At 42.1% G+C, this 25,112-nt stretch overlaps 2 protein-coding genes across 7 annotated transcripts in view; one reads left to right on the top strand and one right to left on the bottom strand.

Moving 5' to 3' along the window:
- Positions 1-12,644, top strand: part of CCDC65 (coiled-coil domain containing 65) — a 51,928-nt gene extending 39,284 nt beyond the window's left edge. For all 4 annotated transcript variants that reach the window (XM_058172686.1, XM_058172688.1, XM_058172689.1 and 1 more), the window contains 6 exons: positions 1,357-1,526; positions 1,631-1,769; positions 3,142-3,339; positions 4,644-4,862; positions 11,185-11,337; positions 12,044-12,644. In XM_058172686.1, the coding sequence (XP_058028669.1) occupies positions 1,357-1,526; positions 1,631-1,769; positions 3,142-3,339; positions 4,644-4,862; positions 11,185-11,337; positions 12,044-12,358 (1,194 nt within the window). In that variant the 3' untranslated portion in view covers positions 12,359-12,644. The remainder of the gene's footprint in view (positions 1-1,356; positions 1,527-1,630; positions 1,770-3,141; positions 3,340-4,643; positions 4,863-11,184; positions 11,338-12,043) is intronic.
- A 932-nt stretch (positions 12,645-13,576) lies between these two features.
- On the bottom strand, positions 13,577-22,466 carry FKBP11 (FKBP prolyl isomerase 11). Of its 3 annotated transcripts, XM_058172751.1 has the most exons (7): positions 21,213-21,286; positions 20,666-20,731; positions 18,609-18,753; positions 18,028-18,115; positions 16,573-16,606; positions 14,987-15,057; positions 13,577-13,816 (listed from the first exon to the last, which is right to left on the bottom strand). In XM_058172751.1, the coding sequence occupies exons 5-7, from the start codon at positions 16,581-16,583 to the stop codon at positions 13,599-13,601; spliced, it is 300 nt and encodes a 99-aa protein (XP_058028734.1). In that variant the 5' UTR covers positions 16,584-16,606; positions 18,028-18,115; positions 18,609-18,753; positions 20,666-20,731; positions 21,213-21,286; the 3' UTR covers positions 13,577-13,598. The 3 variants fall into 3 exon arrangements, with proteins under 3 accessions (XP_058028734.1, XP_058028733.1, XP_058028735.1); XM_058172750.1 differs by lacking the exon at positions 18,609-18,753 and having other exon boundaries at positions 21,213-22,466; XM_058172752.1 differs by lacking the exons at positions 18,028-18,115; positions 18,609-18,753; positions 20,666-20,731; positions 21,213-21,286 and adding an exon at positions 17,885-18,001.
- Between the last annotated feature and the right edge of the window lie 2,646 nt (positions 22,467-25,112).

Genomic DNA, 25,112 nt, shown 5'->3' with positions numbered 1-25,112 from the left:
GTTGTGGTCCGCCAGCAGCTTGTGGACCTGGCAGCGGAGTCGGACAGTGAGGAGGCTGGGGGGGGGACAATGGAACAGTCCTGGAGTCAGGGGAAGGCCCGGATGAGGGCTCTGTGTCAGAGACAGAGATGGGGCCAGGGCCATCTGGGAGCGATGTGCGGCCTCCAGAGGGGAACAGCAGAGAGGCAGAGGAACAGGAGGAGCCTGTTCCTAGTGCATGCATGCGAAGAGCTGCCAGAAGGCAAGAGCAGCTAAAGCAAAAAGGATGACTCGGGAGTAAGGCCAGGAGATGATTGGCCCCTCTCATAAGGCTTAAAAAAGCAGCAACCAGCCTTTGGGTTCTTTGTAGAAAAGCAACATTGATTCCATTGCTTCTTGTCAGAGTCTCTTGAACTTTGTGGGGGTTTTGCCAAGAAAAGCCTTTGGAGGTTGCCAAAGACAACAAAGGTTGGTGATAAGGCCGAAGTACTGTTTATGAAGAATTTGTTTTGAACTTAGCTGAGAATGAATTAATTCTCAGCTGTTTTAATAAAATAAGTTTGTTCAGGACTAATTGTGTTTGGTAATCACTGCTTGGGCCTCGGTCACAACACTAACTTTTAATTTTAAAGTATGCACAGTTATTCCAGGCTGCATAGTGTATTGTCTCATTATGAGGCTTGGCCCTCTCTACGAAAACAGAAAGGGACAGGTAGTGCAGCACTCCAGTTGTGTGGAGTTGCCACACAAGCTTAGCATCAGAAACCAGAGTGATGCTCTTCAGGAAGAAGCCATGAAAGACCCAAAGATGCTTTTCAAAAGGAGCTGGACTTTCTTGGTTTTTTTCCTTCATCCAAGAAGCTTCTTCTGATCAGAACTGAAAAAGTTTCTTGGATGAGAAGCGAAATGTTTTCAAGGAAAAAACCCCAAAAAATCCTGAAGAACAACCATGACCTGGATGATTAAGAATCTCCATAGCCATGGTAGAAGCAAGGCACAAGTAGTATGCCATCACTTTGGGATCACCCTCAGAAAACTGATGACCATCAACATTACCCATCTTTATGAGTTTAAAAGGGTCCTCTAAAGGGTTGTTCAAAATAATATAATTCCAAAATCTTTGAAGCTTTAGTGGGTAACCTCCCACATGTTCAGCTACACTGACAGATAATGTAGTTTGTACTACTACTACTTAGTAGTAGTATCAGTATGGAGAACAACAACAAAAAATCAGTAGCTTTGTATACTATACATTTGCCTGCCTGATATAATTGGTCTGCCTGCTATAGATTTCTGATGTTTTTTAAAATGCTGACTTCCATAGTTGATTCATACCTGCCTTTTATCCTGATTTTATGGTTTTCTCTTGTCTCCCAGTCCCTTGCTAAAGACCTAGCTGAAGCAGAAGCTCAGTACACCCATGCCCTGCGTAGCCACTTACACAACATAGATCAACTGTTGAAACTCCAGAACTGCCGCCTGGGCTACTTAGAAGAGGATTACCAGACAGAGCTGCGGGCATTGCAGAAGGAATTTGACACAGAGAGGTAGGAATGTGAGAAAAGAAAGGACATAGAGTTGGGAGAGATAGACATGGGGCCTTGATTTGTGAAATTCTTGATGCTCATGGGACCATTTCCATTTCTGCCAGGAAGTTAATCATAGAACATCATGACGAGGAGAGTCTCTATCTCCAGGATGTATTGTTAGCGATGGAGCAGAACTTTGCTGAAAATGAATATGAAGCCAGACTTGACTTCCAAAGTACACGAGATGATGTCAAAAATAAGGTGTGAGTTAAGATAGGGGAGCAACCTTTATGATATTTTTGAATTTGCTGTTGAATGGGAGAATCTGATTACAATTTAGAGCAGACGGATGAATCTGCTCCAAAAAAGGAAGATGCTAATAGGAAGAACTTGGAGTTGTTTGGCAATAATCAATCCAAGAGATCCTATCATGGTTCTAAATAGATCAGGTGTTTGATATCAGACATCACAACCTATTCTAGCTACAGTGTTTGTTGTGTCTTGCTTATTAATACTCAAATCTATATTCTTTGCTAGGTTGTTCTTTCTCCAGTGCATTGTCATCATAGTTAAGATACACTAAACGCCCAGCTAGGACACATTGGCTAGATTCATAAATTAAACTAAGCCATGGTGTGGTTTTCATGGTTATAGTTTAGTGTGTTGTATGAATCCAGTTGGTGTCAATACCGGTAGTACTGTAGTTTTTGGCTTAAAAGTGGGAACCTGACTGATTATGACACATTCAGTTAAATAAAGATTATGGCACATTCAGTGAAACAAAATATATTATGTTGAACGAGGCTTCTGTAATCAAACTACTTTGAGGAAACTCAACAATCTTTTTGTTATTTCAAGCTGATATGAATAATTGAATTCTGTAGCTGAACTGGGCACAATCTGTTTAAAGATTGTGGGTTTGTTCACTGGGTTCATATCATTGTGCGACTGTGATAGATCAAAAACAATTATTATTAGGAGGGTTCATGCAACACAAAATCATATGCTACAAACTATCTTGATCAAATATTCGCAGCTTTGCCAAACCAAAACCAAGGCATTATAAAATATGGACCCATTTCTGCTCTGCATTATTTTCTCTCCTCTTCTAGATATCGTGGGGTATAACATGAGTCATGAGCTAAAGTTGAGGGACTATGAAATATGCTAGTATTTTATTTATTTATTTATTTATTTATTTATTTATTTATTTATTTATTTATTTATTTATTTATTTATTTATTTATTTATTTATCATATTTATATCCCGCCCTTCTCCCGAAGGACTCAGGGCGGTTAACAGCCAATTTAAAAATACGTTATTATACAAGTTAAAAACAGGATAAAATTAATATAACTTATGGCCAAATTCCCAGTTTGGGAATCCAAACTGATTATCTCATTATGGATACTGTCCTTACTTTGAACTGCATCACAAGGAATAAGGGTTCTGCTAACAGGACCCGAAGCAATCAAACAAACCAAGTATATTTTCTTGTGCCTGCAAGGAAGCGGTTTTTTCCTTTGAGAAATGTCACTTGATCAGATAGATAAAAAGTGCAGGTACTTGGAGAACTCTCAAGCTAGCAGGGAGGGCACTGGGGGAGTGTTGACCCATTTTCCTTTCCTACAGAATTTGGAGGACAAACATTACCTTCGCATGCAGTTGGAAGGAAAAGTGGAAGAGCTGTGGAAGCGCTTTCAACAGGCTTTACGTAACTACACAGAAGCAACAGACGATCGTAAATTTGCTTTTGAAGGTCTGAAGCTCAGGGATGAAAGGAGCACCAGGGAGATAGAAATGCAGATGAAGAAATTGCAGAAGATTCAGGTAAGGTTTCTTCCTGGATAAATCCAAATGAGTGATTAAAAGTGCTTCAGCTATACAGGTAATTCTAAACTTATGACCACAATTGAGCCCAAAATTTCTGTTGTCAAGTGGGACATTTGTTAAGCGGGTTGCACCCCATTTTGTGGCCTTTCTTGGCACAGTTGTTACGTGAATCACTGCAGTTGATAAGTTAGTAACCCAATTGTTCAATGAATCTGGCTTCTCCATTGACTTTGCTTGACGGAAGGTCACAAAAGGTGATCACATGACCTTGGGACACACAGCGGTCATAAGTAAGAACCAGTTGCCAAACATCTGAATTTTGATCATTCATGGGGATACTTGCAACAGTTGCAAGTGGAAAATGGTTGTGTCACTTTTTTCAGTATCTTTGTAACTTTGAACGGTCACTAAATGAACTGTTGTAAGTCGAGGACTACCTGTATTTTCACACTTTCTAACTTCAGGGAGCCCGTTTTGGGTTCAACTGTTCCTACCTTTGCACTTCTGTCCTAGCACATTGCAGAGGATTCTGGGGCATCTTCTAGGCATTTCCAATGAGATGTCCATCTGGACTTCGCAATTCAAAAGTACCTCCTAAATTACAGTGCTGGTTGGGCAACTACCTTTCGAGATTTTTGTCCAGAGTTGTTGGTTTTCTTATTGATGAACTGCTGATCAGTTTCCACATACCTCCAAGATCAGGGGTCTCCAAGCTTGGCAACTTGAAGCCTGGCGGACTTCAACTCCCAGAATTCTCCAGCCAACTGGCTGGGGAATTTTGGGAGTTGAAGTCCACCAGGCTTCAAGTTGCCAAGGTTGGAGAGCCTGCCCAAGATCTTATTGGGAAGCGGTTTGGAAACCACATCCGCTGATCACTTTTACTTTCTTTTTCCCTATATAGTACATCTTTTATCCTCAGCATCCATGCTACAAAATTAGCCACAATCTTCAGCCTGTGATTTCTTTGATGTATAATAACAGTATATAGCATGTCTAAAACTGCCATTTAGCTGGATTTCCAACTGCTGCTCTTATTTTTCAACTTATAGCACCATAGAAAAACTTCCTTTTAAATCAGGGACTGCATTTTGGATGTGGCAGGGGACCAGTGGGGGAGGGGGGATCCCATTCCTGTGGTAGGCAAAGCAATAGTGGTCAGGATTGGAGCCAAATAATGGAGCCAAATTTGTAAGAATATCTTTGTTCTCTTTCTCTCTTTATTCCCTTTCTTTTTTCCTCCCATTCTCTGTCATTGCAAATAATGTTCTGTAGTCTGAAAATATCTCCTCTGTGGTCACCAGGATCTCATTATCAGCCTGAAGAACAAGATTGCACTCCACGCAAAGGAGAGCGAGGAACAAAATCGGCGTGTCCGTGATGAGAAGGAAGTAGTTTTAAAACAACTGCAGAAGTTAAAGAGCCAGATGAACCGGGCAAGAGCTAAAGCTCGTAACAATCTGGCTAAGCTGACGAAGGAAAGCAATGCAACTCTCAAGACCTTGGAACACGTGGTGGGAAAGGTAGGCTCTTTGGAGACTACTTCACTCTCGGTTTGAGGCTATTTCCTCGCAGTATTATGACCCGGGTGGTTAAGGCAAAGCAGGCCTGTAGAGAATCCTTAATTTATCTCAACAAATGGTCCAGCAAACAGCCCTCCAACAACTGGTAAGGCTCCACTCCCACGCTATCTTGAAGGCAGCCACCCTTAGTTCCCCAAACAACAGCCCTTATAGTACAAATAAAGTCCCCAGAGTAGGAGCATGATCATAGGGCAAGGTCCAGGGTTCCAAGTCCAGTGCACAAGGCAGAGTCCAGGTACGAGACAACTGCAGTCCTCAGGGCAAATAAAAGGTCCAAGTCAAGACACAGCAAAGCAAAGGCCCAAAGCAGTCCATAAAACAAGGGCAAGGTCCAAGACAAAAGAGCAGTCTTCAAAGCAAGGCAAGGCAAGGCAAACAGCAACAGGCATGAGTCAAAGCCAGGGGAGTGTAAGCTAAAGCAAACAATTGTTCCTGGCAAAGACTAACTCTCCATGGCTTCTCCTTAAGTTTTTTTTTTAATTTATTTTATTTTGTCACAACAGTATACACAAACAATTGTCATAGATAAAACAACATGTATTGAAGAAAATATATAAGTAAAAAATATGCATCAATAATATTAATTTGATATAATGAAGGGAACAATAGGACAGGAACGGTAGGCACTATTGTGCTCTTATGCACGCCCCTTAAGTTACTTAAGTTACTCCATTCTAGGTGTTCCTTATGAGGAAGGGTGGGGTGGCATCCTCCCGAATAGCCTCGCAGCCCTTCTCTGGGCTTGCCTATGCTCCCCTTGCCCTTGGATCGAGGGAAGGAGGAAGCTGTTCCTCCTCAGAGTAGATCTGCTGCCTATCTGCACCAGTGCCTGTCAGCAGCTGATCCTTCCCTGGGTCTGTAAGGGCAGGCAGCTCTCCATCTGGTTGATCGCCCCCCCCCCCCCTCCCCCCCCCCCCCGATGCCTGAAGGGCCCGGGACAACATCCTCAGCCCCTGGCCTCTCCAAACATGCCAAGGGAGGCGTGCCATGCCATCCCTGTTGGACGGTCGGAGTTCCAACTCCTCCTCCTCCTCCTCCTCCTCCTCTGAACTGGGCTCCAGTGGGGCCATGACACAGACTCCGAAAGAAGAGATGGAAATAAAATTATGCTTAAATGCATTAAAAACTGCTTAACATGTACACATAATACGGGCAGTCCTTGACTTGAACTGTTCATTTAGTGACTGTTCAAAGTTACAATGGGATGGAAAAAAGGGACATGACAGTTTTTCATTCTTATGACAGTTGCAGCATCCCTATAGTCATGTGATCGAAATTTGGACACACGGCAACTGACTCCTGCTTATGACCGTTGCAATGTCCCAGGGTCATGCGATCAGGTTTTGCAACCTTCTGACAGGCAAAGTCAATGGGGAAGCCAGATTCACTTAACAACCACGTTACCAACTGATCAACTGCAGTGATTCACGTAGCCACAATGGCAAGAAAGATCGTAAAATGGGGCAAAATTCACTTAACAAATGTTTCACTTAGCAACAGAAATTTTGGGTTCACTTATGGTGCTAAGTCGAGGACTATCTGTAACTCATTGGCCTGAGTTGATCCTGATTTTGTGAAAGCCATTTTTCAGATTCCATGCGTCTGATATTTCCAAGTAAGAAATCAGTCAGAATTTTCTTCCTTGGTTTCTCTTCCTGTATGCCAGGTGTATGACCCATAAGCACTAGAGATACACGCACGTGTGCACGCATCCATGTGCACACACAAACACACGCACACACACACAGAAATATCTTTTCCCCACTCTCCACCCTCCTCGGGTCAGCAGAAAGCCATATTGGCATGACATTGGTTGTTCTGATTGCCGGTATTTATTCTAACCTTATTCCCTGCTACAGTGATCATCTGCCTTTCTTCCATTCTTGAGATTGTCCTTGGGCAGTGTTGGAATAAAGGGAGAAATACCTGTGATATATCAGTGCATATAATAATATGCATTATTATTATTATTATTTATTAGATTTTTATACCGCCCTTCTCCTGAAGGACTCAGGGCGGTTTACAGCCAATATAAAACAATAACAGTGTACAATTAAAACAGAGAATTAAAAAACTTTGGCCAAAATTTAAAACGTTTAAACCTAGAAACCCATTAAATTCATATTACAAGGCCATTGCAGGAAAAAAAAGATTGCCAAACTATTTTTGTTCAAGAGGGAAAACAAAATGGTCTGTATGTGCATGCAAGAATGTTCAGAAGCTGGCCAGTGCATAAAAGTCAACAGTGTTTGACTTTTATTGAATGTTCTTATATTGCTTATATTTCACACTGACTCACTCCCAGGAATATTTCCCACAAAAACTGTTAACACCTGAAACCCGTCATTCCTCTCCCAACATCCAAAATCCCAGCAACTTTTATCATGCGGGATGAAAGACACAGCACTCAGCCAAGCTGAAGTACAAAAGGAGAAAAAGGAATAAACTAGTTGGGATTTTCAAACTGGACAGAAAGAACAATGGCTGGAGATTTTTGCAAAAAGAAAAAAAAATCTGTGCTGATGATTGATAAGCAATAGCAATAAAGATCTTGGTTACATTTTGGGCGGGTGGCTATTTTTATTTTTATTTTGTCATTCCTGATAGAGTTTATTGTATCTCAGTGGGAGATAGGTAGGCAACAAACTTTAGAGCATCTCTTGTTTGTCTTGAATGTCTGAAAACCTTTCCAGATATTATGTAGCACAAAATCTGTCGCATATTCTCTACTTGCCAAGGAACTGCTGCCACTTATAGTTCTTCTGTGGTGGATGCATTTCCAAAGATTTATTTGTCACATCGACATATGTTCTCTTTAAAGAAGCAATTTAGCAGCCTCAAAATTCCATGTAAGGGAAAATATGTATTAATGTGTGAAAATTGTGCAAATGTCTAATTTTGTTTTCATCATCTTGGGAGTTACTTTGAGATATGGACGGGTAGCCAGAAAGGTAACATCCCACCAACAACAACTTTCCAAAGCCTTTCCTGCTTGAATGAAGAGGAATTGAACAACCATAAATATAGCAGCTTTGAAAGCCTAATCATGAACATCTTTTGATTATTATTGGAAGTACTGGCTTTTAAAATGTTTACTGGCTTATGCCTTAGTCCCGTGATGGCGAACCTATGGCATACATGCCACAGGTGGCACGCAGAGCCATATCGGTGGGCACGCGAGCTCAGCTCCGGTGTGCATGTGCATGCTGGCCAGCTGATTTTTGGACCTTCTGGGCCACCCAGAAGTAGGGAAACAAGCTGTTTCCTGCCTCTGGGGGGGAGGAAGGCCTGTTTTTTGCTCTCCCCAGCCTCTCTAGGAGCCTGAAGAGGGCGAAAACGGCCTTTCCCACCTACCCCCAGAGGCCTTCCGGAGGCCAGAAATGGCCCATTTGCCAACTTCCAGTCCTGCCTGGGGAGAGCAAAAAATGGGCCTAGTGGGCCCACCGTGCCATCACGTGCCAATGGTGGTGGTGGTGGGAGCTTGGTGGGCTCACATGCACATGTGTGGGAGGCTGGGCGCATAAAATTATGGGCGTGGGCAAATGCACATGCAACTCCCCTGCGCTCCCCCAGCTTTTGGCACGTGATGGCAAAATGGTTAGCCATCCCTGGCTTAGTCTATCTGAGGGACTATCTTGATATTTATTTATTTATTTATTTATTTATTTTGTCACAACATCATATAAAAGATTATATTTTGGCTGGCTGAAAAGACTCTTTAAGGCTGCTCCACTTTAAGAGGCCCATTTGTTGGGTCTGTGAGAAAGGGCTTTCTTTTGCATTGGTCCTACACTGGGGAATATATCTGTTTTCTTCATTGTTAAAAAAGAATTCAAGGCCTTTCTCTGGAACTAGGTCATTTAATTATTAATAACGTCATGCATTTAACCTTCACCATTGACTCCCAGTGACTGCCTGGGAGTCCTTGCCTAATCCCTGCAGGGCAAGATTTTCAGAAGTGGTTGCCATTGTCTTCTTCCTAGGGCTGAGAGATAGTGCCTGGCACAAGGTCACAAACTATCTTTGTACCTAAGATGGGACTAGAACTCAAGGTCTTCCAGTTTCTAGCCTCGTACCTTAAGCACTACACAAACTGAGTCTCTATTAATTTTAGTTGTTGTTTGAACTTTGTTTTGTTTGGATAACTATTGTTAGTGTCCTTGAACTTCCTAGGACAGTGATGGCTAACCATTTTTTCCTTGGGTGTCAAAAGCGTGTGTGTCCACACCCATAATGCAATGCCCCTTCCGCATGCCACCCCCTGCACATACTTGTGCGACCCCCCCGCATGTGCACATGACTCCCCACGCATGGGCACGCAACCCCTGCGCTGGCCTCCCCCTGTGCATGCACGTATAACCCCCCCCCCTTTTGGCCTCACATCCCAAAACAGCGCTGGGAGGAGAATCTCCAGAGATCTGGGAAGGCATGGGCAGCAGAATGTGAGGGGAAAGGTAGCCCCTTCCCTCCCGCACATGTGCACGTGTCTCCCGCTTGCAGGGCAAAGACCCGAAAATCAGCTGGCCGGCGGGAAGCGCGCACATGCACAGTGGAGCTGAGCTGGGCAACGGCTCATGTGCTCGCAGAGAGGACTCCTTGTGCCACCTGTGGCATGCGTGCCATAGGTTCGCCAACACGGTCCTAGGAGATAGAAAGCGAACATAGATAGATAGTCAGATGATATGATGCCAAGAGAAACTTAGGAATTATAATTCCTAATTTATTACTACATTAGAGGTAGTCCTCGACTTAAACCGGTTGCTTGGTGATGATTCAGAGTTACAACTCTGATCCAAAAAAGGAAACTTAGAATCTGATTTGAAATTCTGATAGTTGGACTCCCTTTATGGTCACCACCATGATCAAACTTTGTGTGCTTGGCAACATGGCTGCATTTATGGCTGTTTACAATGGCCCATGGTCACATGACGGTTTTGCTGAAAACCAGCTTTCAGGTGTTCGTAAAACCTCACCCACAGCAAATCACTGGTTTGCTTACAACCATGGCATTTACTTTGCAACTGTCACGTTCGCTGAACAACCACTGAAAAAAGTTCATAAAATGCTTTCACGACAGGGGTGAAATCTAAAAATTTTCTCTACCGGTTCTGTGGGCATGGCTTAATTGGTGGGCATGGCTTGGTCAGGTGACCGGGTGGGCGTGGCCAATAACAATAAATAATAAAAATAATGAACAAAGTATACAAAACAATGTGGTACCAAAACCATCTTTCACACTTTACATACACACACAACACAACACAACACAACTGACTCACACACAATGTAAAAGCAGCTGCACTTCACCCAAAATGGCCCTTGCAACAAGCAGGAACTTCACACAGCCACAAAAAGCTCAAAAACCAACTTTCACACTTTACACACACACAACACAACTGACTCACTCACACACACACACAAAATGCCACATACAGCTTTGTGAGATTGTGTGTGTTTGTGTAGTTAGAGTGAAACACTACAAAAACACACCAAATCTCAGAAAGCTGCACAAATATTTTATTTTATTATTTTATTTTATTTTATTTATATTTTTTAGATCAGAGGTCTCCAACCTTAGTTACTTTAAGGTTTGTGGACTTCAATTCCCAGAGTTCCTCAGCCAGCAAAGCAGGCAGATTAGTTGCTCATTGAGGAAATAGATTAGCTAGCAACTGATTCTGTCTCCGTGCTGAAACTGCTCCTTTCGGGCTGGGAAAGCCATTCTTTAGAGCATTTAGGTAAGTGCTTTAGAATCTCTTAAAAGGTTTTTTACAAGTAGAAAACATGTTTTTTAAGGTTCTGCTGATGAGGAACTCAGGTGAGATTGCCAGAGGAGCCTTTTAAAACTTTAAAAAAAAAAAAAAAAGAGTTTAAAGGCTCTGCTGATCTCAGCTGAGCAGCAGGATCCTCAAAGGCTTTTTTTTTACTTTTAAAGGGATGTTTTCAGCTGAAGAAAAACTGCTTTTAAAAGTTAAAAAAAAAACCTCTGCTGATGGTGCGGCTCAGCAGAGGCAGGGGGGTGGGGCCAGGGATTTTTGCCACCGGTTCTCGAACCAGCAGCCGCCATCGCTACTGGATCGGGCAAGCCGGTCCGAACCGGGAGCATTTCACCCGTTTCACGACGATTAGAACACATGACCAATAGGCAAACTCCATTGCTGTCAAAGGTCAAGGACTACTAAGCTCCAGCACTTTGTAATCACTACTGTTCCAAAAACCTAGCAAAAGCCAGATCCAATCTCTTTTTCCCCTGTTTTTGCAGGCAGAGATAATTCTGCGCTTGGCTGAAATGTGCCGTAGGCTGGAGTCTGAGGAGGAGAAGGTGTTACCATTTTACATGAATTCCCTGAACTGGGAAGAACAGAAAGCAGTTGATAAGTTGGCTTTGGAAAAACCAGTCGAACCACTTGCTCAGGTAAATTGTCTGAATTCAGAAATGAGTGGGATACCCCTTTGTCTTCTCGTTGCCATATGGAAGAAACATTTCCTGGGTTTATTGTTTGGAATAATCTATCTGTATGTTTAAAATTAATCTGCATCTTCAGGGTTTATTGGTTGGCATTTACTGTGCCTCTCCCAGAGGGGATGATAAGAATGAGGCAAAGACTCTTGAAATTTTGGAGGGTTTATTTTCCCAAGTTGGGCATCAGCTGCTCTGAGGGATTTTCCTTGAAACCTTAGCAAAAGGAAAAAAAAACATTTAAGCCTCACCGTCTTTCCTGATCCTCAATTACCTATGAATCTGCTTTTCATAGAGGAAAATCTGATTCAGATGATACGATTGGCATTTAGTGCAGTTTGACTCTCTGTTATTTGCTCAGAATTTGCTTCTGGTCTTTTAACATTTTAGCGTTTTGCTTTTCCCTCTGCCAGAACAAATTTGTCTGAAGGACAGCTTTTCATTTTGGTATTGGGTTACCCACCTAAGGGAGCTGGTCTTTATAATCTTCCTAGTGGTTGTATATTTCCCACAAGGATCTCCCAATTTAGAATTGGCTTGGAAATTGCATGCTTCACATAGCAAACACGAAGCTGGCGTTTTTATGTAGGCAGGGTCTTGGAACACTCAAAGTTGCGATGTAGTTCCTTGAAACCAATCAAGGCTTTTCAACATTTTATAGATGATGCTGGACTATGTGGGTCTGGAGCGCTTTTGGCAAAGATACAACAAGGTGAGGTTGGAACAGCTGTCGCTAGAGCGGATTAAAGATGTACTGATGCAAGACAATTTTAAGCTGAGGCATCTCCTCAAGCAGTACTTGGATGGCATCTCAGTGAATGATGAAGTCCTGAGCCAGGTCAATCCTCTGATGATAATTAATCAACCTGCAGCTGTCTCAGATGGGTCTCAGGCAACACCTGCCAGAGGGTCCCAAGGCAAGCGGCCCATCTATAATATTATAGAGGCAGCACACGAAGTTTCACATATCCTCTGAATCGGCATTTGGTGAGTTCAAATGGTCCTTTTCTACTGTGTTACCACAGCTGCTGGGCACAAAGAAGAGCCAGTCCATTCCGGTTACAGTTTATACTGGGAATTTTAGAAAATTTCCCCCAAACTGCCATTAAAAAGAAACTGATGTGTCTTGCGGGTTTTTCTTCCATGGCCAATCCAATCCAGAGGCCTGTACAATGGAAGCTGAAGATATAACCCCATGCCTTTGTGTAAACTTTGAAACACATCTGTCTCTGTGCCTTTGCAGAGTGGACATTTAATAAAGCTTTTCCCCCCCTTTACCGTACCCTCTTTTGCCTCTCAAATCTGTTATACACCACGTTTAAAATTCCCCTTTCAAGAACTTGAAACACTCTATGAGAAGATGGAAAATAGGCTCCTTGGATGGAAACTCTTAAAATACTAAAGAAAACCCAACAAGGGACATTATTTTCACACCTTCGCAACCAGAACACACAGCCTGTGAGCCACTAAGATGATCTTTATTCTAAGGTCTTGTCTATCTTACAAATTTACACTTGACTTATACCAATGCCTCAACTGAGGTAGCTGTTCAGCTACAGGGCAGTAGTATTAATCTCTCACTATCCTTATAGGTTTTCATGATTTCTTGGGAGAAGGAATGGCCTTTAGAGCAATATAAGTTTGGACTGTAATTGGGGTTAGGCTACCTGGTACTATTTAAGTCCATTGGACAAATTCCTATCATTCTCAGACACTTATTAAAAGTACCTGAGGAATTGTAAAGCATTCTCTTATTTTTAGCTATCTTTAGTATGAATGTTTAAGTGAAATCTATACTATAAAGGCATATGATTAATAGATGCCCTATGTAGAATACAGTGACCATTTCTTGAATTAACACGTTTAAGTCAAGTATGTAAAAAACACTCAAAATCACTCTTCCGTACCACTTACACGATTAAATCTTGTGCAAACTATTAGATCAGCCTTCATGAATCCAGAGTCTTCCTGGAAGCTCATTGGCTAGAAGGAAGTACCGGTAGTTGTGATCTCACATCTAAAGGGCAATACAATTAAGTTTGTGCAATGATGGGAACTGATTCCCCATCCTTGGCCTTTTGTGCAAGAGTTATATCTAATTAAGTTTTTTAGATACTGAGTATGTATGGGAAACAGTGTGAGCAACCTTTCCCCCGCCCCCCCACACACACATATATTCCACTGGGAACCAATGTTGAAAAAGATAAAGAACAACTTTATTTCTTTTTGGCCTTGTTTTTCTTCTCTTCCTTGAGTTTCTTCTTAGATATTCGGGGCATCTGGGCTTTCTTGTAGAGATAGTAGCCAATCAGTCCCAGCAGGGCTGGAACAAGCCCAATGCTCAGCAAGGGAAGTATATCGTTGAACAGCTTCTGCCAGTAATTGGCTCTGGAGAGCTGGATTAATTCAACTTCAAATTGCAGAACAGCATCAGCTGGAAAGAGACAAAATCTGTCTCTTAGGAGATCCTAAGAGATTATACATAATACCACATTCCACAAGGCAAACTAAACCTAGAAGTATTATTTTTGAGTTTATATATTTGCATGTAGTGATACCAGTGGTGAAATCTAAATTTCTTTCCTACTGGTTATGTGAGCGTGGCTTGGTGGGCGTGGCTTGGTGGGGGGTGTCGTGTGACTGGGGGGCATGGCTATGTAACCATGTGACTGGGAGATCAAAAGACAGAAACTCACTAACAATGTCCTACTGGAGCAGGATTGGACTAGATGACTTCCAGGTCCATTCCAGCCCTGGATTATCATCTGAAGCTGCGTCTAGTGCCAGGTTTGTAGTCCTTCCGTCCTCTCCTCTTTTTTTTCCTTCCTTCCTTCCTTCCTTCCTTCCTTCCTTCCTTCCTTCCTTCCTTCCTTCCTTCCCTCCCTCCCTCCTTCCCTCCCTGCTTCCCTCCTTCTTTCTTTCTTTCTTTCTTTCTTTCTTTCTTTCTTTCTTTCTTTCTTTCTTTCTTTCTTTCCCTCTCTCCCTCCCTCCCTCCCCCTTTCTCTTTCTCTCTCAAAAACAAACCCTCCCCCATTTTTTGCCTAGCAGGCTTCAGCAAAGTCTGCTGGGAGCAAAAACGGACTCCCCCCACCCCCATAAAAAAAAGGCTCTGATGATGGCGCCCCACAGCTGTGATTGTCAGACCCTTTTTTTTTTACTTTTAAAAGCAGGAAGTAATGACACCTGGGCAGAGCCTCACGCCGCCATCGTTACCGGTTCTCCGAACCACCTGCCACAATCGCTACCGGATCACCTGATCTGGTCCGAACTGGTAGCATTTCACCCCTGAGGGATACTCCTGAGCTATCCTTTTGTGTATTTCCTCTTCACCAGAGTTTTATAACATTTTTTTCTTAAGTCCTCCCTTGGTTTACAAAATAAAAACTTCAGCACAGATGTGGCTTTACAATATTACTTCCTAAATGCCTCCAGTCAATTCTTTTCCATGCTGTCTTTCCTGGCTCAGTTAGAGATAGCATGTCCAATCAACATTACGAAGCCCACAGGACTGGACATCCTTGTCCATACGGTGCTAAATATCTGACTACCTCCTGCCCTAGTAGACTGACAGGCCATTAAATAATTGCTGGTAACTGAATCCTACCTGGTATAGCTGGGGGGGAACCTCGCTTGCCATATGCCAGGTGAGGAGGGATAATGACTCTTCGTTTCTCCCTGCCAGAAAACAAAATGAGTAAAAGCCAGGTGGGTACTGATAAGATACAGGTGCACAAGGTTCTTGGTTTCAGTGGGATTTTGCCAACTGATCACCTCTAAGCTAGAATAAGCATTGCAGCCTTCAGCAAAACAAGCTACGTCCTTGAGGGGAGGGGAGGGGAGGGGCAGTCCTGGTAAAAACTGAGCAGACACGCTGGACCAGTTTTTCTGACCAGATTGCCTGTTTTCATGCATGGAGTGACATTTACATGCATGGAGTGACATTTACATAACACAATTTTTGAAACTGAATTCTTGAAATTAAGGCCTAGAGCACTTTTGAATGTTAAGATGGGAACAGAATGAATTGGTGAGGGCATTAAGGTGTGAAAGAAAACTAAATGAGATTTTTTTCAATTACATTTTGTTCTCCAAGCCTCATAACATTGTTTCGTTTTCCACTGCACATATTCCAGTTTGTTAATCTTAATCTTCAAGCATCAGGCTAGAAACTGGGAGGAGATTCTGAGTTGTAGTCCCACTTTAGGCACAAAGCCAATGTAGGTCAGCCCCTCCCTCTCAGCTCTAGAAAGGGGGCAAAATGGCAAACTACTTTTGAAATCTTACCAAGAAAACTGCAGGATTTTGTCCAGGCAATCACCAAGAGTCAAGATTGACTTGAAGGCAGCTCCTGTTGACCCCCAAATCTTTCTCTTTGGCAAATGAAATCCCTTACTTCATTGTACTTGCCATCGTTTATTTTTTATTGATTTTCTTGTAATTTCTTTAATAAATGTGAGCAATCCAGAGTTGTTGAGAGTTGGGCAGCATGCGGTTAAAATATTGTGGTTGATCATACATAGAGCTGTCAGATGTTTAGACTGGATTTGGCATTTTTATCTACTCATTGAGTCTTTCCCAAGGACCTGGGATAGGAAACTGCTGTTTGTTAAAGGCACTGTTGCAGGATGTAAGCTGCTCCAAGCCTAGCTGCTTTCTGCAATTGACTGATGGTGATTTTGTCAATGCTGATGGTATTCAAATGGCACTCCAGAGGGTTTGGGATGGCACCGAAGATGCCTATTACTCTTGGTACAATTTTTATTTTATTACGATTGTTCTTGCAAACACTTTTTCAGCCTCTTTCCCTTCTCTATTGCTCACTGCCCTTTTAGCAGCAGTTCCTCTTTGATGCCCATCTCTGCATAATCACAAGGATGGGAACTATATTGTTTTTCAGATGTTCAATTCCATAACTGTCCCATAACTTCTAGCAATAGAGTCTCTAGTAAGGAATGCTGGCAACTACAGCATTATATTTAAAGGACCAGAGTTTTTCCACTGTGGTCTGAACAAGCAAATAAGAAAAATATCTCTGAATGCAGACAGTACTTTTTGTGTCCTTGGAAACTGCAGCCCACCTTGCCTTTTCACAGAGTATGAACAGAATTCAAAACAAAGAAGGCCACAGGCTTGACCCGTGTATAGCAACTACCTATGAAGATTTCTAGTTACTTACTGGGAGTTACTTACCCAACACACATATTCAGCAGACCCTGTTCTAGACCTGAATTGGGAGGAAAAAAGAACTTAATTAGAAGCCTTTCTAGTTTTTCCCCCCAGAACATTAAGATCTTCTATAAAAGGAGCTCTTCATATTAAAATGATAAATCTCTGTTTGGTTGCCAGAACACAGGTTTAGATTAATCTATCAAATCAAAAAAATAATAATAAACAGGCAGGAAAGAAAGTTGGGAGCCTAGCACAAAAAGAATAGAATATGCCAATCACAATCTTACACAATCCCACAGATGACTACTGTAGTTAACTTGTGCTGGAAGTCTTCTAAAAGAAAGCACTATACTAGGTTGCAGGATCTAATGCGTTTATCACTAAAGATTTCTTCTAATCTTCAAGTAAAACCTACCCTTCTACAGTTGGAAGTATGTTGAGTTTGGGTCTTTTTCACAGCCAAGTGGTTTCCATCAATCCTTGAGGTAGCATAAAAAGACACCAGTGAAATGTGTGCTAACTCCTCGTCAGCCTCTATCCTGCCACAGGCAAATATCAGCAAATGCTGCTGTCCTAACTCAAGCCATACAGAACAGTTTAAGGAAAAAGAACTGGTGGATACCCTTGCCTTTGTTTCCAGGTCTTTCCTACCAAACATCAGCAGTCATCAGGAAAGCATCCATTATCAGCATAACATTTGGATGGAATTGGGGAGGAGATGAGTTTTGCCTGCTGACTAGACCGGCAAATTTAGCCATTTGTCAAATCTTGCTCTGTACAGATATTTTGCATGGATACCATTCAATGGAAGACTTTTAAGCTACAGTCAGGCTCCATTCCTTCTGATATTCCAAAAGAGCGTTAACCCCATGTCCAAAAGAAGCCTGAACAATATTTAAAAGGGTTGGAAACAGCAGAGATATAGTCGTCTCCATCTCTCTCCGCTTCACCACGCAGCTTCATACTGCCATCATGAGTATGCTGAAGGGAAGGAGCATATCTGCACAAACAAGAGAATTTAGGCTAATCCAATCTCCAAAAATCAACCGATTGCACCACTTCAAAAATCAGTAAAGCATGTCAGATTATGTCCAGAGCAAACTCTGTGTTGGGAAGATAAGGGAGGAAACCACTACTTCAGCAATGGCACAAGCTAAAGATGACTGAAAGTTCTCAGATATAAGTTGGGGTCAAATGATGAAGTCAAATTTCATGAGGACACAGCAGGAAAAAGAAGTTGGTGGAGAATGTTTGTGCCATACAAGTGAGAAGGGTGTCAAACTCTACTTTTGTGGCAACTTTAAAATAGGAAAGTGGCATAGTGAGAAAATACCATATTTAATGAAGAAACAGTATCAAGTATCTTTCTTTGACCAAAGAGTGTTTGTGGACACAGATTTTTTTTTCTCCCTACTGCTTTCTTTGGTGTATTCGTCAGCTAAACTAAGCATCTTATAATAAAGATTGGAGGTCTACCTGGGATGACTTGTCTTTTGCCCAATTCCACTTGCAATGGATCACGGGAGAGTGAGGTATCAATAATGCGGCCATCTTCAAGAATACCCTATTAAAAAAAAAATCCTTAAATTGAGGGTACGTGTAAATATTTATAACATCAAATGACAATTAGCAATTGCCCTATCCAAAATCGTTTTGTTTTAAATCAAAAGAAAATGCTGAAACCTGTAACTTTGCAGGAAATGAAATATCATTATGCCCCATGATGAAAAAGTATGGACAGCAACTTCATGTAGGTCAATTTAATTTTCTATTATACTTCAAAACAAAAATACTGTATGCAAGCATGGGGTACCATTTTAGGAGAAGCCATTTTTCCTCTTTAGTCACAGGGATGTCTTTTCCATAACAGCATTTCCTGCAACTACCATAATAGCAGGATAATTCAGAATAGTTATTTTTATTTATATTCAAAGTTACAATATGTAATCAATTTATGAATGGCTAATTCCCACTGAAGTAAATCATGCTCCCTTTCTTTAAGAAGATGATTAGACATACTAAGAGCTGGTTATGATGCTGTTCTGAGCAAAAATTACCTTTCTGTTTTACATACTGATACTTGGATCACTATCTCAGTTTGGCTCGGGGCACAAAGATAGAAGGCCCCAGAGGAGTGAACTGGCCATTTTCCCGTTAGGATAAAGTATCTGAAGATGATTTCAACTCTTACTCTGTAGATCTCTGGGTAACAAGTGATAAAAAAAATAAATTGCTTCAAAATAAAGCCAAGTCCAAGGATGCACAATATACTCTGACTAGTTCTGGCTAAAGTCTACTAGTAATTACAGCTTGTACTAACCAAGAGTTTTCACATTAGCTTCAAATATCTCCACTCATAAAGAATTACAGCAATTTAAACTAGAGGTTACCAGGCCTCTTTACATAATTGCATAAAGCAAAAGGTGTGGGCAAGCCCTGCGCTACTGGACTCTGACAAGGTGGGTTTCCTGCCTTCCAAGAGCAGAGGCTTTCCTATTTTTAATCTTTTCATCCGTTTGCCTACTTTACACCTGCCTCTGCGCCTTTAACTGGCATAGCTCTTTTGCATTAGTAGTATAGACACCTCACCCCATCCCAGAAGACACGTCCATCAACCTTGGCTAAAACAAACTTGGCAACTTTAAGATGTGTGGACTTTAAATCCCAGGTACATTCCATTGGGGAATTCTGGGAGGTGAAAATCTTAGTTGTCTTTTTTTTTTTTTAGATTTTTATCCTGCCCTTTTTTTTCCACTCAAGAGACAAACATACCAATACTCTTCCTGCTGTATTTCCCACAACAACCCTGTGAAGTGAGTTAGGCTGCGAAGGAATGACTTTATTTGAAAAGCAATGGCCTATCAACTGTTACTACATTCCTAGAATTATATCGTTCAAGGAGTTACTTAGGGCAGGTCCTATCCTGGCTCATGCAGGAATCCAAATTAAACAGGTAAAAGTAAAGGTTTCCCCTGTCCAGTCATGTCTGACTCTAGGGGGCAATGTTCATCTCCATTTCCTAGCCGTGAGAGCCAGGTGGTTCAAATTCAAACCCTCTACAGGTAGTCCTCGGCTTACGACCACAATTGAGACCACAATTTCTGTTGCTAAGTGAAACATTTGTTAAGTGAGTTTGCCCCATTTTACAACCGTTCTTGCCACAGTTGTTAAGTGAATCACTGTAGTTAAATTAATCAAACTGTTAACTGAATCTGGCTTCCTCATTGACTTTGCTTGTCAGAAAGTCACAAAAGGGGATCATATGACCCCGGGACACTGCAACGGTCATAAACATGAGTCAATTGCCAAGCGTCTGGATTTTGATCATGTGGCTGCTACAATGGTCATGTGAAAACTGGTCATATAAGTCACTTTTTTTTTCAGTGCTGTTGTAACTTGGTCACTAAACGAACTGTAGTAAGTCGAGGATCTCCTGTAGTTAAATGGCTCTCTACCTCCATGGAACACACCCAGTGAAGGACAGCCCACTTCCTCTTAAGGGGACCCACAGCCAATATAAATCCAATGATCAGAGATGGTGACAAGTGTCACACATAAGCTGGGGGACGACACATCCCCCCCCCTTTGTATTTCACGGGGGTAAAGCAATATAGAAACCTAGGGAATATGAATCTCACACACTATGGCCATAATAAAGCCTTCCAAAACTTCCAGGGTTTAAGCGGGTGACGAACTAAGCCCACGCAACGCGATTGGAAGGACACTCCCTTAAAACCGCTTAACTCCTCCCAACCGGCGCTGGGCATCCCACAGGAAACGCTACGCAGAGGTCTTCAAACTCGGCAGCTTTAAGACTTGTGGACTTCAATTCCCAGAATTCTTCTCCAGCCAGCTCTGCTGGCTGGAGAATTCTGGGAGTTGAAGTCCACAAGTCTCAAAGCTGCCAAGTTTGAAGACCTCTGATTCTCTACAGTAGATTTTCGAGACTTCCTCCTCCACCTCGTAGAAGGTGGAGCCTTCGTAAACTCCGCCCACCCGCAGGGGAAACCTCGCCAGCCCCCTCTCTCTTCCCCCCCCCAGCCCCCCAACGGGAGGAGGCTGTGCTGACGTGTTCGTGCGGCTTTGCTTCGCTTCCCGGCGACGCTTTACTCACTGTGTAGTGGATGGCCAGAGTGTCGCCCGTCGCCGAGCGCTCCGTGCAGCCCTCAGGGGACGCCACCTGAGGAAAGGGGAAAAGAAAAAAGAAAGGGGGAAAAAAAGCGAGAGACGCGAGGAAGGTGGGGGAGGAGCAGCGGCCAGCTGCTTGTCTTCCCTCACTCACTCACTCTCTCTCTCCTCAGTTGAGGGGAATTGCGCGTTAAGCCTTCGCGGTGGAAGACCGCAGCTTTCATCCTGGAGAGAGAGGCGCGCGCGCAGGCGCTCCGTGTCCCGAGAGACGGTTATTCTTTCTTCCCCCCCCCCCCACAATTCGCCAGTGAGGCAAAGCATTCGCACGTGAGGGAAGCGCACGCGAGGGAAGCGCCTGGACCTGCCGCCGGGGATAGCCACCCTCTCGCCTCCAGCTGTCATTTAAGCAGCCGGACAGAGGCCGCCCCCCCCCCGAGGCGTGCCGGTTCCTCCCCGCAAGTAGCGGAGCAGCAGCGGGAGCCGAACGGCGTCGGTCGGTGCCTTCCAAGCCAGACGTGCCCCCGCACACTTACCAGGGTTTCCACCTGCAGCGACGGGAGCGGAGTTTCGCTTTTGCTCTCTTGCTCTTGGCCTCTCGTCCCACAGCTCAGGAGGAGGAGGAGGAGGAGGAGGGAGAGGCTGACACGGAGCCGAAGTAACATAGCGAGGGAAGACGGAGGCGGTCGAAAGAGGGGTGGGCGAAAGAAAGAACGAGCCACTACCACGGGGCTTATACCTCAGGGCTAAGGGTGCCTCCTGGCGCCGCCCCTTGCTGCCCGCTTCCCCGCCCCAGAGGGAGGAGAGAGGGCGAGAGAGAGAGAGCGGGGCCCTCGTAGCAAGAGGGAGCGAGAGAAGAGATGGGGGCTTAGCGGTCCTGCCTCCATCCGAGGAGTAGTCCGATGCAGCGATCGCCCCCTTCGCGACTCATCGATAGTACCTGTGAATCCTGAAAATGGGGTGGATTTAACCGTGATTCAACGGGATGGGCGTGGGCCTGATGCGAGAAGAGCCGTCACTTAGAAAGTGAATGAAAAGTTCTGCTTGGCGACTTGCAATAATAAAACTTTACATGGGCATGGCTTAAGACGGGAACCATCAAGAAAGAAATGGAAGGCTTAATACTTGCTGCTCAAGAACAAGCACTACAAACTAATGCCATGAAAGCAAAGATACAAAAATCCAGCGACAATGCAAACTGCCGACTTTGCAACAACAAAGTCGAAACTGTTTCACATTTAATATGTGAATGTGGCAAAATCGCACAAACTGATTACAAAGCTAGACACGACTGAGTTGCTAAATTAATCCACTGGTCATTATGTAAAAAATATGATTTGGCTGTATCCTAAAAGTCATGGGAACATGAAGTGGAAAAACTTATAGAAAATGAGAAGGTGAAGATCTTGTGGGACTTTGGAATACAGATGGGTTGTCACTTGGAACACAACACACCAGATATCACAATTGTGGAAAACCGAAATGTACAATTTATTGATATCGAGGTACCAGGAGATGCCAGAGTCGAAGAAAAAGAACTGGAAAAAATCATGAAATATCACGACCTGGCCATCAGAATTACACGGCTATGGATGAAACATGTAACAGTGATACCCATTGTCATCGGGGCACTTGGTACCATGTCCAAGAATTTTATGATACATCAACAAATTGCAGCTTCCTGCAATAACACCAGCAGAACTGCAAAAAACTCCCACTACTTAGAACATCATACATCTTAAGAAGGTACTTGATACCTGGAATGCTGGCAGCGACATCATATCAACCATTAGCACCAGTCAATGCTATTTGTGATGTATTTTTGAATGTTCAGTTGACTGAGTTTCATTTTTAATGAATAAAGTAAATAATAATAATAGCCTTTATTCTCATTGTACATCATGTATACAACGGAAATGGCACATATATATAGTAATGTTTTTCAACCTTGGCAATTTTAAGTTGCATGGACTTCAATTCCCAGAATTATTGGCTGTGGAGTTCAGGGAGTTGAAGTTTACACAAGTTATTTGTAGAAATAATAAAGCTAAATAAATAAATGGCAACCAATATAGTTTATGGAGCAGAGTTGTTTCATGTGCAGTTCCAACATATAAACTGTCCCTGCATTACACAAATAATTTGTTTATTAACCATCTTAAAGCTATCAGACCTTTGGAAAAACAAGTTTGAAGAGTCACCAAGTAATTTAGTTTCAACTCTGAACAAAAGAAAAATGAATTACTAGTTTAAGAACTTAAAGAATTTGAAATAAACAACAAAAAAGGGATATGATTTTGATCTACATAAGATACAAATGAATTAAAGGTCTGGTTAAATTTAGAACATTGATTTTTACTGTAAGGTTTTGGAATTAATTATAAAAAATAAATAAGTTCTCATGGAAGCCAGAATTATTTTAGCTATCCTGGCTCATAGCAGACATTTTTAGAAATTGGAAATTAGAGGGGATTAAAGCTTCTTATTAGAAGGAAAAAATAATACAAGCCTTGTTTTGGTGTTGGTTAACTAAGACATATAAAATTATACAAACTGTCGTAACATTGGGAATATTGAAGAACATCTTTGAAGAACAGAGCCAGAAATCAATAGCTATGAAATGAACAGTGTCAGTAAGGAGGTTTGATTCCATGGCTAGATTATTTAAAAAAAAATGATAACGAGGCAATGACAAATGTGGAGCAAATTTAATCTGACAAGACACAGTACCCAAAGTAGAATTACAAATGATAGGCCAAGAGATTGATTTGGAAAAGGAAATTACAAGAGGCAGTGAACCATTTGATGCGATTAAGCCAACTGTTCTTTGGCAAATCATGGCTTAGCATCATGTTTGAAACTTAAGCAATGATCATATCTTTTGCCCTGTCAGATAATTAAACTCCTACGCCAAGGTGACGCAGAATGAGTTTATGTAAATGATCTTTTACAGAGTTTTGGTTTTATATGAAAACTGATATACTTAAATGCAGACATTCTACAAACAAACTATTCATGGTTCAAACACCATGGACAACACCACACCCTGATCATAGAAATATATCTGGATAAAGAAACAAATGATGACATGCTTAATTGTGGGGGGGAGAGCCCTTTAGAATTCAACATCTATTCAGCTACAAAGTTTCTCCAAACATACAGAATGAAAAGAATTTGAAGCTTTGCACTTTTTCAAATTGCAGAGCAATTGCCAACGTTTAAGGATGACATAGAAAGCAAACAAGCTAGTTGTTTTGTAACATATACTATGTTACCATGACACTGTAAAGAATGACATGATTTCTGGAAGAAAGAGTGAAAAATCTAGTCTTGGTGGTTCTTGAAACAGTTCACAATTCAATATAGATCGGTGCCTTGAATCCCAAAGCTGTGAAAAAGATAAATTTCATGTTGAGAAAAAATTAAAATGAATTTACCAATGTTGTAATCCCCCTATACAAATATTGAACTGCTCTGTAAGGTTCAGATCAGTACACTCAGCAAGGTAAACTGGAAAAGGTATAAAAATGTTGTTCTGAAATAATATTTTCTCTAGGGTGTGATTCTTTTGCTCATGTTAAAATGAGAACTATATGAGGTGTGTGGGAGTGAGATAGACATGCATAAAAGTATGAGAGGTATAGAGAAAGTAGATACAGGTAGTCCCCACCTTACAACAGTTCATTTAGTGACCATTCAAAGTTAAAAGGACACTGAAAAAAGTGACCTATGACTGTTTTTCACACTTACAACCATTGCAGCATCCCCATGGTCACATGGTCAACATTCAGATACTTGACTCATATTTATGATGGTTGCATGTTATGGGGTCATGTGATCACCTTTTGTAACTTTCTAAGAAACAAAGTCAATGGGGAAGCCAGATTCAGTTAACAACTGTGTTACTAACTTAATACCTGCAGTGATTCACTTAACAATGGTGACAAAAACGGTCATAAAATGGGGCAAATCTCACTTAATAAATGTCTCACTTAGCCACAGAAATTTTGGGCTCAATTGTGGTCGTAAGTCAAGGATTACCTGTACTGTATCCTCATTCTCTCATTGTACTAGACCCCCTGTAATCATTGTAGAATAGATCGTAAAACAATTGATCTGTACATACTGCAGACAGCGTAATGATAGATAGAAGCTAGAATGGATTTAATAAGAATGAGGCTTGTCAAGTGAATTCCTTGTTTATTTTTATTGTGGGAATACAGGGGACATAATACATCTTGATTCAGTAAAATGTTAGAGGAACATTCTGACTAGCAAGCTAGTAAAGCATTGGCTAAAAGCACATATTTTAGGTGAATCTACATTCAAAGTGTACTTATCAATGCGTACTTACTGGGGTAGGGGATTAAGTGAGGTGCTAGAGTTTTCACTCCTGGGCCAGGTACCTATCAACCCTTTCATTTATGAGGTAGATG

This window comes from Ahaetulla prasina, chromosome 2, assembly GCF_028640845.1.
Source record: "Ahaetulla prasina isolate Xishuangbanna chromosome 2, ASM2864084v1, whole genome shotgun sequence".
NCBI classification, from domain to species: domain Eukaryota; kingdom Metazoa; phylum Chordata; class Lepidosauria; order Squamata; family Colubridae; genus Ahaetulla; species Ahaetulla prasina.
The sequence above is the reverse complement of the archived record's forward strand: the minus strand, read 5'-3'. Positions and strand labels throughout refer to the sequence as shown.